Source organism: Mycteria americana, chromosome 12 (genome assembly GCF_035582795.1).
Source record: "Mycteria americana isolate JAX WOST 10 ecotype Jacksonville Zoo and Gardens chromosome 12, USCA_MyAme_1.0, whole genome shotgun sequence".
In the NCBI taxonomy this organism is placed as follows: Eukaryota; Metazoa; Chordata; class Aves; order Ciconiiformes; family Ciconiidae; genus Mycteria; species Mycteria americana.
In genome coordinates this window covers 19706188-19720713 of record NC_134376.1, presented here as the reverse complement: position 1 = coordinate 19720713, position 14526 = coordinate 19706188, and the positions used below count along the sequence as shown (strand labels likewise).

Genomic DNA, 14526 nt, shown 5'->3' with positions numbered 1-14526 from the left:
ATGGCAATATGGACTAAAGATTAGGCCTTACAAAGATAAGCCAGAAGTCTCAGCCTGCCTTACCCACAGGACCTACAGCTTTCAGCAGGTTGCACTGTTTAGTGACAGCCTTTTAGTGCTCAGCCCCAATCTAGCCTCCACCCCAAGTACTACTGCAGAGACAAGGTCCTGCGGGAAAGGCCATGCTTCCTCGGGCAGGAGGATTGGAGGCCAGGCTTGTTCCCACTCATCTGTGCTCACTGCTGCTAGGCTTAGGGCACAATGTTTAAAATTTTTGTCTCTCTCAGCTGTAGCAAAGCCATTAATGGCTGGCTGATCTCAAAGCCATGCACACCCTTATTCTGAAAATGGCTCTCATCTCTCCAGGGGTGGTCAGGTGAGTTCACTGAACCAGCAGAAAAATAATACTACTGTGAAAAAAAAGACGTTTCCTGCCAGTTCTGTCCCTGAAGCAGCTTCCCGCAGAGCTGTGAGCAGCAGGGCCAGCCCCAGGATGGTGGTGGCAGGGCATGAGGGGGTCTGATCTCCTCTCGGTGGTTGCTAGCAGTTGGCAGGACTAAGCCTTAAGGCCAAGCCGGAGCAAGAAGAGACATTTGATCGTCTCATTTGAGGGCATAAGCAGAGGTGAGAACAGGTCAGAGCACACATCCGCTTCAGTTTCAGAGCAAACGGCACCGCTGTGGCCCAGTGCCCCATGCCAGCAGCTCAGACTGGCGCAGGGCAGCCCACCATCACCGCTGGTGCTTCCAGGTCTGGATGGGACCTCTAGGGATGGCACTGCTGCCTCCTGCGGGGTCTCTTCTCCATCCTCTGACACGGGCCACTGGCCACGTCGGAGCCGTGGTCCAGGATGGGATGATGGACCCAGTCTGCGGCCTGACGCCGTGAAGGTGATGTGGCTCCTCGTGGCCCTGGAGCGAGGCTGCCCTGAAAGAGTTAAGAGGAGGGCTCCTCCCTCCCAGTACATGAGTCTCCTCCTGGGTGACCTTCCCGGCAGCCTTTGCTGGCTCTGCCCCAACCAAACAAAGAGGGCAGGAGCTTTTCAAACAGCAGCCTCCCAAAAAGTTGGCTGCTGCAGAGCTGGGCTGTGCTGGGACCCTGGCTGGCCGCGGCCACCGGAGGATGCGGCAGCAGCAAGTTGGTGCCATCGCCTGGAGGATCCCGGCAGTCGCCTTTAGTGCCTGTACGTGGCTGCTCCGCCTGTTTGCTTCTGTGCATTAAGCTGGCTGGGGTGCTGGGAGAGCGATGGGGAGGGACGGAGAGAAACTTCTCGCGGTGGTAGTTTGACGGGGGTGTGAGTCGCAGGGAGGGGTGGCAGGAGGCCGGCGCTCGTGAGCTGCGGTGGCCCACGCCGTCCCGGGCTGGGTGCGGCGCTGCTCCCCGCGGAGCGCAGCGGACCGGACCGCTGCCGCGCGGGACGCGGGCCGGGGCCGCGCTGCGTCTGGTGCCGCGCTGGCTCGGCGCCAGGGCTGGGGGCGGCGTGCCTGACCTGAAATGCTGTCCTCCAGCTCCGTCTTGAACTCGGAAACCTGCCTAGCGATTTTCCAGCGGAGGTGCAGACCCTCTGTAGAAATTGCCCGTGTGTCAACAGGCTGCTGGGCGGTGGGTTTAAGGCAGCGATCACAAAGCTGCTCTAGCCAAGACGCCGTAGATGAGCAGGGGAGGAAAGAATGGAGCTCCATGAGTGCTGCTTTCGGGTCTTACCTCTGTGTTTTTCTGTTCCTTCATTCCTGCACCTCCAGGCTGTTGATGAGAACAGTGCTGTTTAGTGCCATCTCCGCAGGTGAACTGCTCCGCTTGCGGTGGCAGATGGTGGTTAGGACTAATTAGTCAGTGTCTGTAAATGCCACCTGAGGCTGAGTGCTTGTCCTGTGTGTTGCACTGTCTTGCAACTGGGTGCTTCGTTTTTCCTTCCTATTCATTGCCTTTGGGCTGTGGAGCTGCAGCAGCATGGTGGCGTGGCTACAGAGAGCTCCCCTGGAGCCCCAGAAGATCCAAGTGATTGGTGGGTTATTCTGTCAACAGCAGCCCTAAACCACTGGTGTTCATGTAGCGTGGTGAGGTGCAAGGTGCCGTATACCGGGCGTTACTTCGCACTTGTAGGGATTGCGCTGCAGCACTGGCTCAGCCCGCAACATCTTGATGCCGATGTTTTCCCTGTGCTGGTCTGTCTGGTCCGAGAGCTTTGGCCCATCTCCTTGTTCAGTCTGTTGCTCCTTCTGCACCTGTGTTAGAGTGGGGTTAGACGTGTGTCTGGCTTCAGAGAATACAGTCTGTGTGGCTTCATTAGAGGAATTGCAGGATGGGGGATTTGTCTCGTAAGGGCTTGGAAGCTTTTCATCCTAATGTGTAGTAACAGCCTTGGTTATCTCTGCAGAGAGTTGAGATTAGCCTGAGTTTCCAATGGCTGCACTGTTGAGTCGCTGTATAGATTTGGAACAGCAGAAAAAGGAGATTTGGGGGGTTCCACTCTAATCTGCAGGAGGAGGTGAATTTAGCAGTTTAGCTGAAATACTTCTAGGTGGATTAAGTCTTCAGCAGTAGTCTTTGAACATCTGGCCTGCCCTCTCTTGAGGTCTGAGGCTGATTCTTGCAGTGCAGCTAGGCCATGGACAAGCTCAAGACTTCAGAACTGTCTGCACCTGAATATGCCTGTGCACACATTTGTATTTTGGGGCTCTTAGCCTGAAAACTGTGCCATGATGCACTTTTTCTCTGTTTTCCTGCAACGCTTACAAAGCATGCCCTGACGCTCTAGGAATATGCCTGCTCAGTGTTTAACCTTCCTCAAATGTCCTGGTTTCACCACAAGGAACAAATATCACGTTACACCTTGCAGTGATTTATTTGTTTTCAGGCACATGAAAGACACTAGAAATTCAAGGTATGCTTAGGGTTGCCTTTGCAACTTTCTCTTCTGGAAGGGCTTCATCTTTGGAGAGCAGAGACTTAAAGCTGCAAAACACTTCAGAGAGGCTAATGTTGACTGCACAGATAAAGGCAGGGCTGTAAGATACTTGGCATTTATTGGTCTTGTCTGAATACTTAAGCTCAGCTTGATGAGTTTGGTCAGTCCCAGAGCAGAGATGGATTTCTGAGCGTGGATGTGAAATCCAGCCTGTTCCTCTCCCCCAGGGCTTTCCAGATGGCCTGTGAAAGCCTCTTGTTCCTTCAAGCTGTGGTTCCACAGTCCTTAACATGAGGTTTGGATCCTCTAGATTATTTCTTAATACAAATCTAACCTTTACCGGGTACAGGCACAGCATCACAACCATGCTGAATTTGTCAGACCACGTGATACAGTGTTGACGTTGACCTATGGTTTTTGAGCTGTAGGAGAGCCAATCCAATGAAAGCCTTTTTGTACAAAGCTATCAATCAGTGCCATTTTATACAGTGTCACTGCTTTGTGCTGCATGGCTTGGGACCCTTTGACCATCAGGGTGGATTTTCCTGTATTCCTGAAACTCCTCCATTCTTCCCCTCAAACATGAGGAACCAGTACTGTGTTTATACTGTTGTTACCCTGTGCTCCTAAACAACCCTAATACTTATTACATGTACACGCTTCTATTTATCCTATCACCTTATCTTTATACCCTATTCCCCAGTTAGCACAAGGCTGTAGTGGCATTGTCTGGGTCAAAAGCAAACTATGAGTATCATAGGTAGGAAGGCTCTACAGAGGGATCTGGGCAGGCTGGATCGATGGGCCGAGGCCAACTGTATGAGATCCAACAAGGCTCGGTGCCGGGTCCTGCACTTGGGCCACAGCAACCCCATGCAACACTACAGGCTTGGGGAAGAGTGGCTGGAAAGCTGCCCAGCGGAAAAGGACCTGGGGGTGTTGGTCGACAGCCGCCTGAATATGAGCCAGCAGTGCGCCCAGGTGGCCAAGAAGGCCAACAGCATCCTGGCTTGTATCAGCAATAGTGCGGCCAGCAGGACTAGGGCAGTGATCGTGCCCCTGTACTCGGCCCTGGTGAGGCCGCACCTCGAATGCTGTGTTCAGTGTTGGGCCCCTCACTCCAAGAGAGACAGTGAGGGGCTGGAGCGTGTCCAGAGAAGGGCAACAAAGCTGGTGAAGGGTCTGGAGCACAAGTCCTATGAGGAGCGGCTGAGGGACCTGGGGTTGTTTAGCCTGGAGAAAAGGAGGCTGAGGGGAGACCTTATCGCTCTCTACAACTCCCTGAAAGGAGGGTGTAGAGAGGTGGGGGTCGGTCTCTTCTCCCAAGTAACAAGGGATAGGATAAGAGGAAGAGGTCTCAAGTTGCACCAGGGGAGGCTTAGACTGGATATTAGGAAAACTTTCTTCACTGAAGGGTTATCAAGCACTGGAACAGGCTGCCCAGGGAAGTGGTTGAGTCCCCATCCCTGGAGGTATTCAAAAGACATGTAGATGTGGTGCTTAGTGACATGGTTTAGTGGTGGACTTGGCAGTGTTAGGTTAATGGTTGGACTTGATGATATTAAGGGTCTTTTCCGACCTGAACGATTCTATGATTCATCCTACTAACAATTTGTTTTGCAAACCCCAAAACTGTTAATTAAAGAAACTTTGCAGGGACCCAACTTTCTTCAATTTGCACGTACTGAAAACCTTAAAGTAGAACCTTAAAGTTTGGTGTTTTCCATTTGAGGACCTAATTTTTAAAGTGTGGCTAGGCAGGGGGCTAGCTCCTCAACAGCTCTGAAAGCAGAGCCTAAAGGAACTGGTCAGTTGTCAAAGGTGACAGAGCAAAGTTAGACCTGGGCTCTAAATAGCTCACTTCCAAACCCTGGGCCAGATACACAACTCTTCCTTCTGTGCCGTTCTGATGGCTGAAGTGCAAGTTGATTAAAAAGCTTCTTATGAGCTTACCCCTTCAGAGGGGGAGCCAGCACAGCTCAGGTAACAGCAGCATCATCTAAAGTCAACTGGCCCATCTCCTTTTAATAAAACCTGTAACAGAGTTGCTCCTTCACCAGTTTTGCAAAGAAAATCAGGGCTCTGTAACATGGGATACAGCAGTCTGCATGGCTGGTGGCAGTCGATGTTGTTAGATAATGTTATTGCTTCTGTGAGGCTTGACAAATCCTGCAAAGCAGTGACACTGGGTGAAATTGCAGCCTGGGAGAAAGTGCCATTCTTCTCTGGCACAGATCTTCCTGCTTTGGCAACATTTCAGCATAGGACACCTAATACTGTTAATCTTCCTCCAAGCTAAGTACCATTAAACCACATTGCCAGTTCTTTCTGATTACCTGTCTCCATGGAGCTAAGACTATCCAGTCTGTACAGCAGTGAAACTGTTATCTAGGTGAAGAGCTAAGAGCTATCCATGTCCTTTCAAAGCTGTGCTGGGCAGGCTCTGAAACAGGACCGCAAGGGCAAGAAACCAAGTGGGGCATTGCCATATCAGCTTGTCTTTCCAGCATGGCTCACTGAGTTCAAAGCACATTTCTCTGCAGGGCAAGAAGGAATCGGGTGTTCCCCCAGCAGACTACCCCCTTCCACAGCATCTTCGCCTTCACTCTACTTGAAATGCTTCTTGCTCTCTTGGTTGCAAGAAGCTCTTTTCCATATCTGAATCAAGTGTAAACCAGCACTGTCCTCCTTGTGCTTCTGGAGGATGTTTTTAATATATTTTTTCCCCCTCTGAGCTGCTGCAGAGTGAAAAAGGACTCATCTTGCCAGGCTTTGCAGTGGCTATTTAGAACCCTGTGGGAAAGCAATAAAACCAATGAGGATGGATCAGTGTCGCTCCCCAGCTGCTTGCAGCTGTTCCAGCTTCCCAAAGGCACGCTGGGAATCTGAGAAGGAGGGCTGGAAATCGGAGGCAAAGAGAAGGGTGAGCAAGAGGACCTTGTTGAGCTGCTACCAGCCACAAGGCCCAGGGTGAAGGGAAGTCTGGCAGATTGGGCTTGTGGCCCCTTACAAGGTCCATGAGGATCAACTCCCTTTTGCTAACACCTTCTCCTTCTTTATTTTCATGCCTTTGCATAGGCTGGGATGTCCTGTGCATCTGTTATGAATTAGTCAAACTGTTTCCTGTCCCATGCCCTGGTACACTGGCCTTGCACGGTACAAAGGCAGTTCAAGTTGAAAGGAAAGGGATATTCCCGCATCTAACTTTGTTCTTCATGGTCCTACATGGATCTTCTTAGGGCAGGAGTATTTTGCACTCTCTGCAGCACAGCAAGCTCTTGAGTCCAATGTGCGTTGGGATGTTAACAATGTAAAGTGGCTGTTTTCAATTGCTGAGACCAGACATGATGAGCTACATCTTCTCGCTCTCCGTGGGTTGCAGTTTTTCCCTATCCCACTCCTTCCTCTTCTTCAGTCACAGTCATTCTCAGTATCAGCAGTTTGTCTCACTGGTGAGACACGTTGCTCCACCTTGGTATCTGCTACCCTTGTGGCTGTGCTGCTTCTGAAATAAGATTGAAGCTTGTTGCTCTGGTTAAGTCCATCCATAGATAAATGCCTACATCTCTCCAAGGCTGTTCCATCCCTGAGGGCCAGGCTGGCCACAGGCGTGCTGTCATGCAGCTAACCCAGATGACTTAAATAGCCATTGAGAAAACGCAGCCCCAGGGTAAAGCAGTTGCATGACCGTGGCATGGCACTACTGTCTGTTGAAGACTCTGTGGGGATCTGACTCTTCCCTGCTTCACCCCAGCATGAATTTCGGAAGAAGCTTTGCTTGCACCTCCCCAGGGTAAAAACTGCCTGTGTCCAAGAGCAGGCTTGCAGCTGTGAGACAGAAGGGAGAAATAAATCTTCCCAGACACAAGTCAGCTCTGTGGTCACACAACTAACGTTTGACTCTTGGGGAATTTGGCGTTCAAACCCTGGTAATCAGGGCTGCAGAAAGCCTGGGGGAGAAACAGGCAGCAGTGCAGCTGGTGGGTGTACGTGTGTGCAGGCAAGCGGGGGAGCTTTACTCCGATGGACTTGCAGGATGGACACTGGGGAGCTGCTCTTGCTCAGGTTCACCTCCTGGAGCTGGGGCTTGCACTGGCGGAGAAACAAGTGGTGAAGAAGAAAAGCTTGCTGCTTGCCCTAAGGCTAATGGTTAGGTAACTTCACCTGGGTTGTAGGAAACTTGGATTCATGGTCTTCTTCCTTCTCAGACCTTAAATCCACTTTGCCCTGAAGGGAACTCTGGGGCACGTATGAGTGCTGCCTTCTTTCTCCTTCTCTCTTGAGGCTATTCCATTCTGTATATAATATTTTCTGGGCCAGAGAGCAGAGGAGCTAAGGAAATAATCCCCATGATGAGAAGGTTGCTCCACGCTCTGGTCTGTGTTTCTGTGGCTATTACTGCGTGCAGAGTTATGGAATAGAAGTGTTACCAGCAGCGATGCCTGGTTGAAGGAGGTTTCCCAGATACAAATAGTACTTAAAGACTTTAGGCATTGCAAGAGTTCGGCAGCAGCTGAAGAAAGGGTGGCTGATGTGAAATTTGGACATACGCCTAAATTGGCAGGCTGAAGCAAAATTCCTTTTGCAGGCCTGGCTGTATAACAAAACATGCAGCTGCTCACACAAATGTGTATGTCCAGCTGGCTGGGTAAGATCTCAAAAGCCAGCCCACCAAAGGGCAAAACTTGGAGCCTGTGGTGCTGCGTGACAGCCCTCTCCGGCTGTAGCTGTAAGCTGAGTGTTCCAGTCACTGCAGCTTCACCCTGCGAGTACACATCCCACTGCAAAACAAGGGGTGTGGGTGGGGGAAGGACACTTGCAGACCCATGAGGAATCACAGTGAAGCTATCATAGCTTGCAGGGGAACGATGTTGTGTCCACGCAGGCATGACTGCAGAATCAGGGCTTGCAAAATGACTTGCAGCTGTGGCTGGTGCACAGTGCGATAGCTGGGTAGGTGGAGGCAAGCTGCGATTTTGGAACAGGGGACTTCTGGTGCTCACAACACAGCTCACAGCGCCTTTGCTTTGTATGGAAACCTCCAAGCCAAGCAGACTTTGTGGTGCTGCTCTATTTTAGAAATAGCAAAGGCTGAGTCAGCCCAGATGAGATTGTTCCAGGGACTTTCCGGAGATGAAACTTTGCTGTTTTCCTGATATCCACAGAAATGAAAAGGGGTAAAGGCAGAGAGTAAGCTCACATGATTGCAGTGCTGCCAATTTGCTTCCACTGATGCGCTCCCTTTCCCTGTCCCCATGCAAAGCTGTCGCTTGAGTGGTGTAAGAAACCTTCAGAGGAACCACATCACGCCCCCAGCCTGACCCTGGGAAGTGAATGGAACTCCATATCCAATGGAAAATCGCAGGTCTAGGAAAATCCCTGAATCCTTTCCTCTCATTGGATTGATTTTTTTTTCCCTTGTGCAAAAATTATTGGAGAATAACAAACATCTTTTAGGCCAGGTGAGTGTAAAGGTCTCATCTCTGTGAATGTGTAACTTGGGCAGCTGTGTTGCATAAGCTGTGTGCGTGACAGGCTGCAGCTCCATTGGGAAAATCCCCTCTGGAGAGGGAGAAAGAAGAGAAGGTGATGGACCAGGCTGTGGAAATGGGGAGCATGTTTAGTACAGGAAAACTGCAAGTTCGCAGCAGGACCTGGATAAATAAAGGCGTAACTAGAGATGGAGCCAGACCCGAGCAGAGAGGCTGACTGTTGTCATCTCGGAGGAAATTGCTGGAATACTGTATTGTCTGGAGGGGCAACCTGTTGCTTTCACTGGCAGCCCTCTTCTTCTGCCTGACAGGGTAGACAGTAGCTGCTGTGCACTTTGCACGCCCTCATGGTGTAAGTGAGCAGGATTTGAGCTGGATTTCACCCTGCCCTTCTGCCTGCACTCGCCTCCTGCTTGCCGGCTGGATGGACTCTGACCCACAGCCTGCTTTTCATTGTCTTCTCTGAGATGGGTTTCCAGGTCTTGGTCTATCTCTGATCAGTAAATACATATTTTTTAAAAGCCCCGCTGCAGAGACAAGTACTGTTCTTGAAGCATAAGGAGCCTGGATGAAGCTAGCCTTGAGCCCCGAGGCGCTGATGGTATCTCCATGGAGCTGCTGCTTGCAGCCATGTGCTGCTGGCGTGGAGCCATCCTGTGGAGGCATGCACTGTGGCGAGGAGCCATCCTGGCCAAACTTCTCATCCTGCTGCCCCTCCATCAAATGGGGGGCTGTGGAGGAACACCCTTCATTGGGAATGCCAAGCTGACATGGGGTTAGTGGGGCAGGGGTGGTCTGTGCCTCCCATGAGCTGTCCCCAAGCCCAGGAAGGCAGGGTGGTGGGAGCTCTGCGGAGGGCTGGGGAAGGTCTGGAGGGGATGAGCAGGTGAAGGAGGAGAGAGCTGGGACCTGCTGCAAAGCTCAGTGAAGAGGGAGCTGGGGGAGATGCTGTGTGGAGTCGGCGCATCTCCAAGGCCCTCTCATCATCTCTCCTCCCGTGTGGAGGCTAGATGAAGGCTGCAGGCATGGGGTGCTGGCTTTCCTGGCATTTATGTAAACTCTGTTTCTGTCACCGGCTGTTAGATAGCTACACTGCTTTGCTTTTGCTCTAGTGTAGTCTGGCCCTGTCTTGAAACACTCTGGGACAATGGCAGAGCTTCTTGCCAGGGCCTAAGCTCCCCATACCTGCAGCCACAGGAAGCCACGTCTCCCCTTGGCATGGAGAAGGTTGGGTATTTCTGACCTTTTCCTCTTGCTCTGCAATTGCAGTGTCTGCAGCCAGGGATGTCTGTTTTCCTATATCCACTATCCCCCAGCTCTTATCTACAAGGTCCCTAGTGCACATAGCAGGGCGTGGGGAGGCCTTTAGATGTAAACAGATCTGGATCAGAGTACAATCTACAGCTCCGGAGTTAATGTCTCTCTCTTCCGCCATGGAAGAAGTAAAACACAGAGGGGCACAACTCCTGTGTCAAATTAAGTGGTTCCATTTCTTTCTGTGGCTGATGTACAATAGCCTCTGTGCCTCCTTGGCCAACAAAACACGTTATAGTCCTTTTTAAGATCCACATATGCCTGGGGAAGTGGGGTTTGGAAAACACACATCTGCTTGGCAGCGACCACTTGAGGTAGCCTCTATTATACATTGCTAATCCGAAAACTGTTTTGCTGTCTTACGGGAGTTCTTGGAGGCTATTTATTTTGGTGAGGCAAAACCCAAAAGTATGTCCTTTAGGCAGCAGTTGCAGCACTGAGTGTCCAAGAAATGCCTGCAGATGAAGGAAGCTGATAGGAAGCGGAAAAAACCCTCCACGATAGCTGTATACACACACACAGGTGTATGTATACACATATATAGGTGTAGCCCCATGTAGGTATAAGTGTATATACACACAACTCCAAGCACTGTCCATCCTAACCTCACTCCACTGTCATGCCTGCAGCGAGGGAAGGGGCTGGTCCTGCCATGTTGCTTTGCTCTGGGGTGCAACCCAGAGGAGATGCATGCGCAGGGGCTGTACCAGCAGCACAGTCACCGCTACACCCACCCACGCATGCACAGCAAGTGTGACCGCGTCCTGAGCCACTGTCCCCTGACTGATACCACCAGCCAAGGCTGCGTGCATGGGGAGAAAGGAAGCGCGGGAGATACAGTCATTACATTTGTGGTGTGCCTTCTTTACAACTGGTATATAAACGGTTGCTTTTGATTCTACCAAAGGTACGGGACGGTGTTGTCTCCAGACCTGAAGGGCAGGCTCTCTGGCACCAACAGTTTCCACGCAGTAGTTGTCAACGTGGGCATCCCCAGTTGTGCTTGCCGTAACCTTCCAGGCCACCAAGGAGACACAAGGCTCCGGTGGGGACCTGCCAGCCTCATGTGATGAACTGCTGCTTGCCAGGACTCGTGCCGTGCTCCCTGGGATACTGAGCTGCTGCTCGGGATCCTGACCGTTCCTGATTCCTCACTGTGCTGCTGGCAGTGAGGAATCGATGTCCAGTTTGGGACGTTGGGCAGAACTGAGCCCCTTACCATCCTCTGTGTCCTTGGCAGACCAGGGGACTGGGCTGGACCCCCCAGTTCTGAGGGGGCTCTGCATGAGCGAGGGACAGGTTTTGGGCTGTCCCTAGCCGCTCTGGTGGGAAGACCTGCCACCCTCCTCCTCTCCGGCGGGGAACTGGATCACTGCTGGAAGCTGGGCATGGTGCCGCGTGGACCCGTGGCTGGGGCTGGCAGCCTGGTGCCAGAGCACTAGCAGAGCCGGAGCACCGTCGCGGGGCTTAGTGCTCCCTGGGGGGCTGCTGGTGTCCCCGCAGCGGCTGCACTCTGGGGATGTAGGTGCCAGGCGCAGGAGGGGTGCCGGGAGCGATGGGCCGGCTGGATGACCACGCCAAGAGGAGGATCGTGGAGCTGCGCAGGGCCGGGCTGAGCTTCCGCAAGATCAAGAAGGTGCTGGAGCTGGACGACATCAGAGTGACGCCACAGGCTGTGTACCTATTCCTCAAGCGGAAGAGCGTGGAGCCGGGGTCGGCAGCAGCTGGCTGGGATGGCGACCAGCCCTGGCCCCCGCTGCAGGGGCGCGAGGCTGAGCCACCCGAGCCGATGGGTGCCCGGACCTCCACAATGCCCAGCGGGGGCCCTGCTAGCAGCCACGACACCAAGGAGGGCATCCAGATCGTTAGCGTGGCCTCGCTCTGCAAGGACAGCGGGCAGCTCGGGGAGGCTCTGCCCGTGGGACTGCTCCCTGGGAATGGTAAGGCCTGGCTCCCCACGGGGGGTTGCTACCATGGCCGCGCCCTGGCAGCGCTGGGCCGGGGAAGGGGCTCCCTGTCCCCTGCTGGGGAGCCCCCAAGGGCCTGCTTTTGAGGCGTTTCTCTCGCTGTCCCTTGCAGGCGATGATGGCTTCACGGGTGCCCCCTCGACTCCAGGGAGCTGCGCCCCTCCAGGGGGCCCAGCCACCCCCCCGCAGCCCCCGCCCAGCCGAGGGCGGCTGGTCGCACCCCCTGCCAGGAACGCAGCCCTGATGGTGAAGAAGAAGATCGTGGACAGGGCTGTCCTCCCGCAGAAAAAGGTAGGATGCCAGGTGTCATGGCAGGACAGGAGAGCCCGTCTGCTCCAGCTGGGAGCCGGTGCGGTGCTGCCTGCCAGGATGGCCCCACAGAGCATCCTGCTGCACCTAACCCATGCAGATGGGGCAGGCCACTGGGGATGGAGGGCTCCTGAAATGCCCCCCCCAACCTCTGCTAGCTGCACTCTCAAGTGACGCTTGGCCCTGGCGCTTGGCGAGCTCGTCTGGGAAGCCCCCCTGTCTGCTGGGGCCATGGCGTGTGCTGCTCACCCGCCTGCAACCAGCACTCACTGCTGGCCTTGCCGATGCTGGCTGCGGTGATGCCAGCTTCTGCCAGCGTTGGCCTCCAACCTGCAGCTCACAGACCCCCTCTTTAAGGCTTGGTTTCAGTACCAGCTCAGGAAGTCCCCCAAGCCACCACGAGGACACCAGCTGTTGAGTGGCTTGGTGCCGTACCAGGAGATGAAGGGCTGCAGCAGGCCAGAACGGGGTGACACAGCCAGGACCGCCTCCCTGTGGGACATGTCCAGCCATTGCAATCCCTAACATGTACACCCCCCACCTCACCGTGCCACAAGACCCCCAGGCCATGGCCGTGCGTGCTTTGTCGCAGCAGGTCCACATCCCTGCAGCCATCCTGCCCACCACAGTGAGCGTGCAGCTGGCTGGCCAGCCCCATGGCCAAGCCCACCTCTGCTGGCAGCTGTGGCAAGCCACAGGCCAAATGTAAGTGACCCAGCAGTCCCAGGACCAGCCCCGGGTAGGCTGCCAGCAGGCCCCGAGGTTTACCCCTTCAGAGAAGCCTCCAACTTTTGGAGACTTCACTGACAGGCAATGCTGTTGCCCCCACAGAGGATGGTAGGACGCTGGTCTTTCTTGCTATGGCATCCTGGGTACAAAACACAGCCATGAGTCAGGCTGAGCATTCATCCATGGCCCTGTCTCTGCTCAGACACAGCAAATGCCTTTTCCAGCCCGCTAAAGTGTTTGTCAAGAGCCCTTGCCAGCTGCTTGAGAGGACACAGGTTGTTCCACACCCTTTCCAGGAGAAAGGCTCCCTTCGGGTTCAAAACCAGCATGTGATCCCTCTTGGGGAGCAGAACAGCCCTTTGCTTCAGGGTGCAATACAAGAAATGGGGGGGTACTGGAAAGAAAAACCCGGGGTATGCTATTCCTGTCCCTGCAGAGAGCAAACACAGGCCTGGCATCAGCATGGGCAGCCTGGCTGCCCATGGGCAGCAGCGTCCCCCACCAGATGGCTAAGCACGTACTGACAGCATGCAGGGCAACATGGTGTTCCAGCGGAGCAGCGGCACAGGGGCTGGGTGGGGATGAAGTGCAGCTCAGAGCATGGTGAGGTCTGCAACAAAGTGATGGCTTTCTCTCATGCCTTGTAGCTAAGTGTAGAATAAATCCCTCTCTTGCTAATGACCATTGAAGGAGCAGCTGATCATGTTTCACCTCCCCTTCTCTCCTGCCTCCCACTACTCCAGGTCAAAGATGCCAGCACTCAGACTGCCCTGCTGAACCCTGTGAGTCCTGGAAATCAAAACCTTGCTTGGGGTGGACCAGTGCTTCCCCCTGCTCCCAGCTCCCATGCCATTGCTGAAAAGCTGGATGCTGTACAGACGGAGATCCAGAAGCTGAGCCAGGCCCTGCACGCGGTGCTGGAGAGGCAGTGCCGCCTGGAGCGCCAGCAGGAGCACCAGCAGCGGCTGCAGCAGGAGGTGCTGATGACGCTGCAGCAGCTCAGCTCCACCGTGAGCCACAGCACCGTGCCAGTGAACCAGCCCTGCGTCCCCTTCAGCAGTATGGCCGAGCCCTCACCCACTGTGCCGAACTTCAGCCAGTTCAAGATGGAGCTCATCTGACCTCACATGATGCCAGCGTGCTCTAGCAGCGATGGCAGGATGAAGCCGTGAAGAAGAACCACCGTGAAGAGGCTATGGCAGCTGCCTAAGGATTATATGGGGCACCCAGCAGAGAAGGTCACTGATGCCTCATGTTTTCAGCGCTGTTGACTGAAAGGGCTGCCTGGCACAAGAGACAGGGCAATGGAAAGCTGAGGCCTCCTTCTCCCATGCTGCCCATCCCGGCTGGTGCTGGAGCTGGCTGGTGGCCCACAGACTTCAGCAGCACAGGCAGGCTGCCTGCAAGTAGAAGATGCAGCTAAGAGAGACACGGCAGGGAGGTGGGTCTCAAAGAAAATGTGAGACTTCCTCTCACGAGGGTCAGTGCTGTGATGATCAATCACAGAAACGCTTTGTGCCCTCCCTCTGCAGAGCCTTGTTCAGTAAAAATCTATATACACCATGGTTCAGAAACAGCGTGGGATCTCTTTCTTCATTTTACCTACCCCTTGCCCCACCAGCGAGCAGGCTGGATCTGTCTTGGGTGCTGCCACCATGCGCGGAGCTGCGCAGGGTGCTCGAACCCACAAGGTGAGACCACCACTCCACACACAAAGGATACTACCGGCGGCCTGGCATCAGCTGCTGCACTGTTAGGGATATATCACACTTGTGTAGGAAACAATCTTTTACTGAGCAGATTCCAC

At 53.9% G+C, this 14526-nt stretch overlaps 1 protein-coding gene across 1 annotated transcript; it reads left to right on the top strand.

The window, feature by feature from the left end:
- The first annotated feature begins 997 nt into the window (after positions 1–997).
- On the top strand, positions 998–14302 carry LOC142415867 (uncharacterized). The gene is made up of 4 exons (XM_075514706.1): positions 998–1183; positions 10622–11654; positions 11794–11972; positions 13463–14302. The coding sequence occupies exons 2-4, from the start codon at positions 11270–11272 to the stop codon at positions 13838–13840; spliced, it is 942 nt and encodes a 313-aa protein (XP_075370821.1). The 5' UTR covers positions 998–1183; positions 10622–11269; the 3' UTR covers positions 13841–14302.
- Positions 14303–14526: the final 224 nt, after the last annotated feature.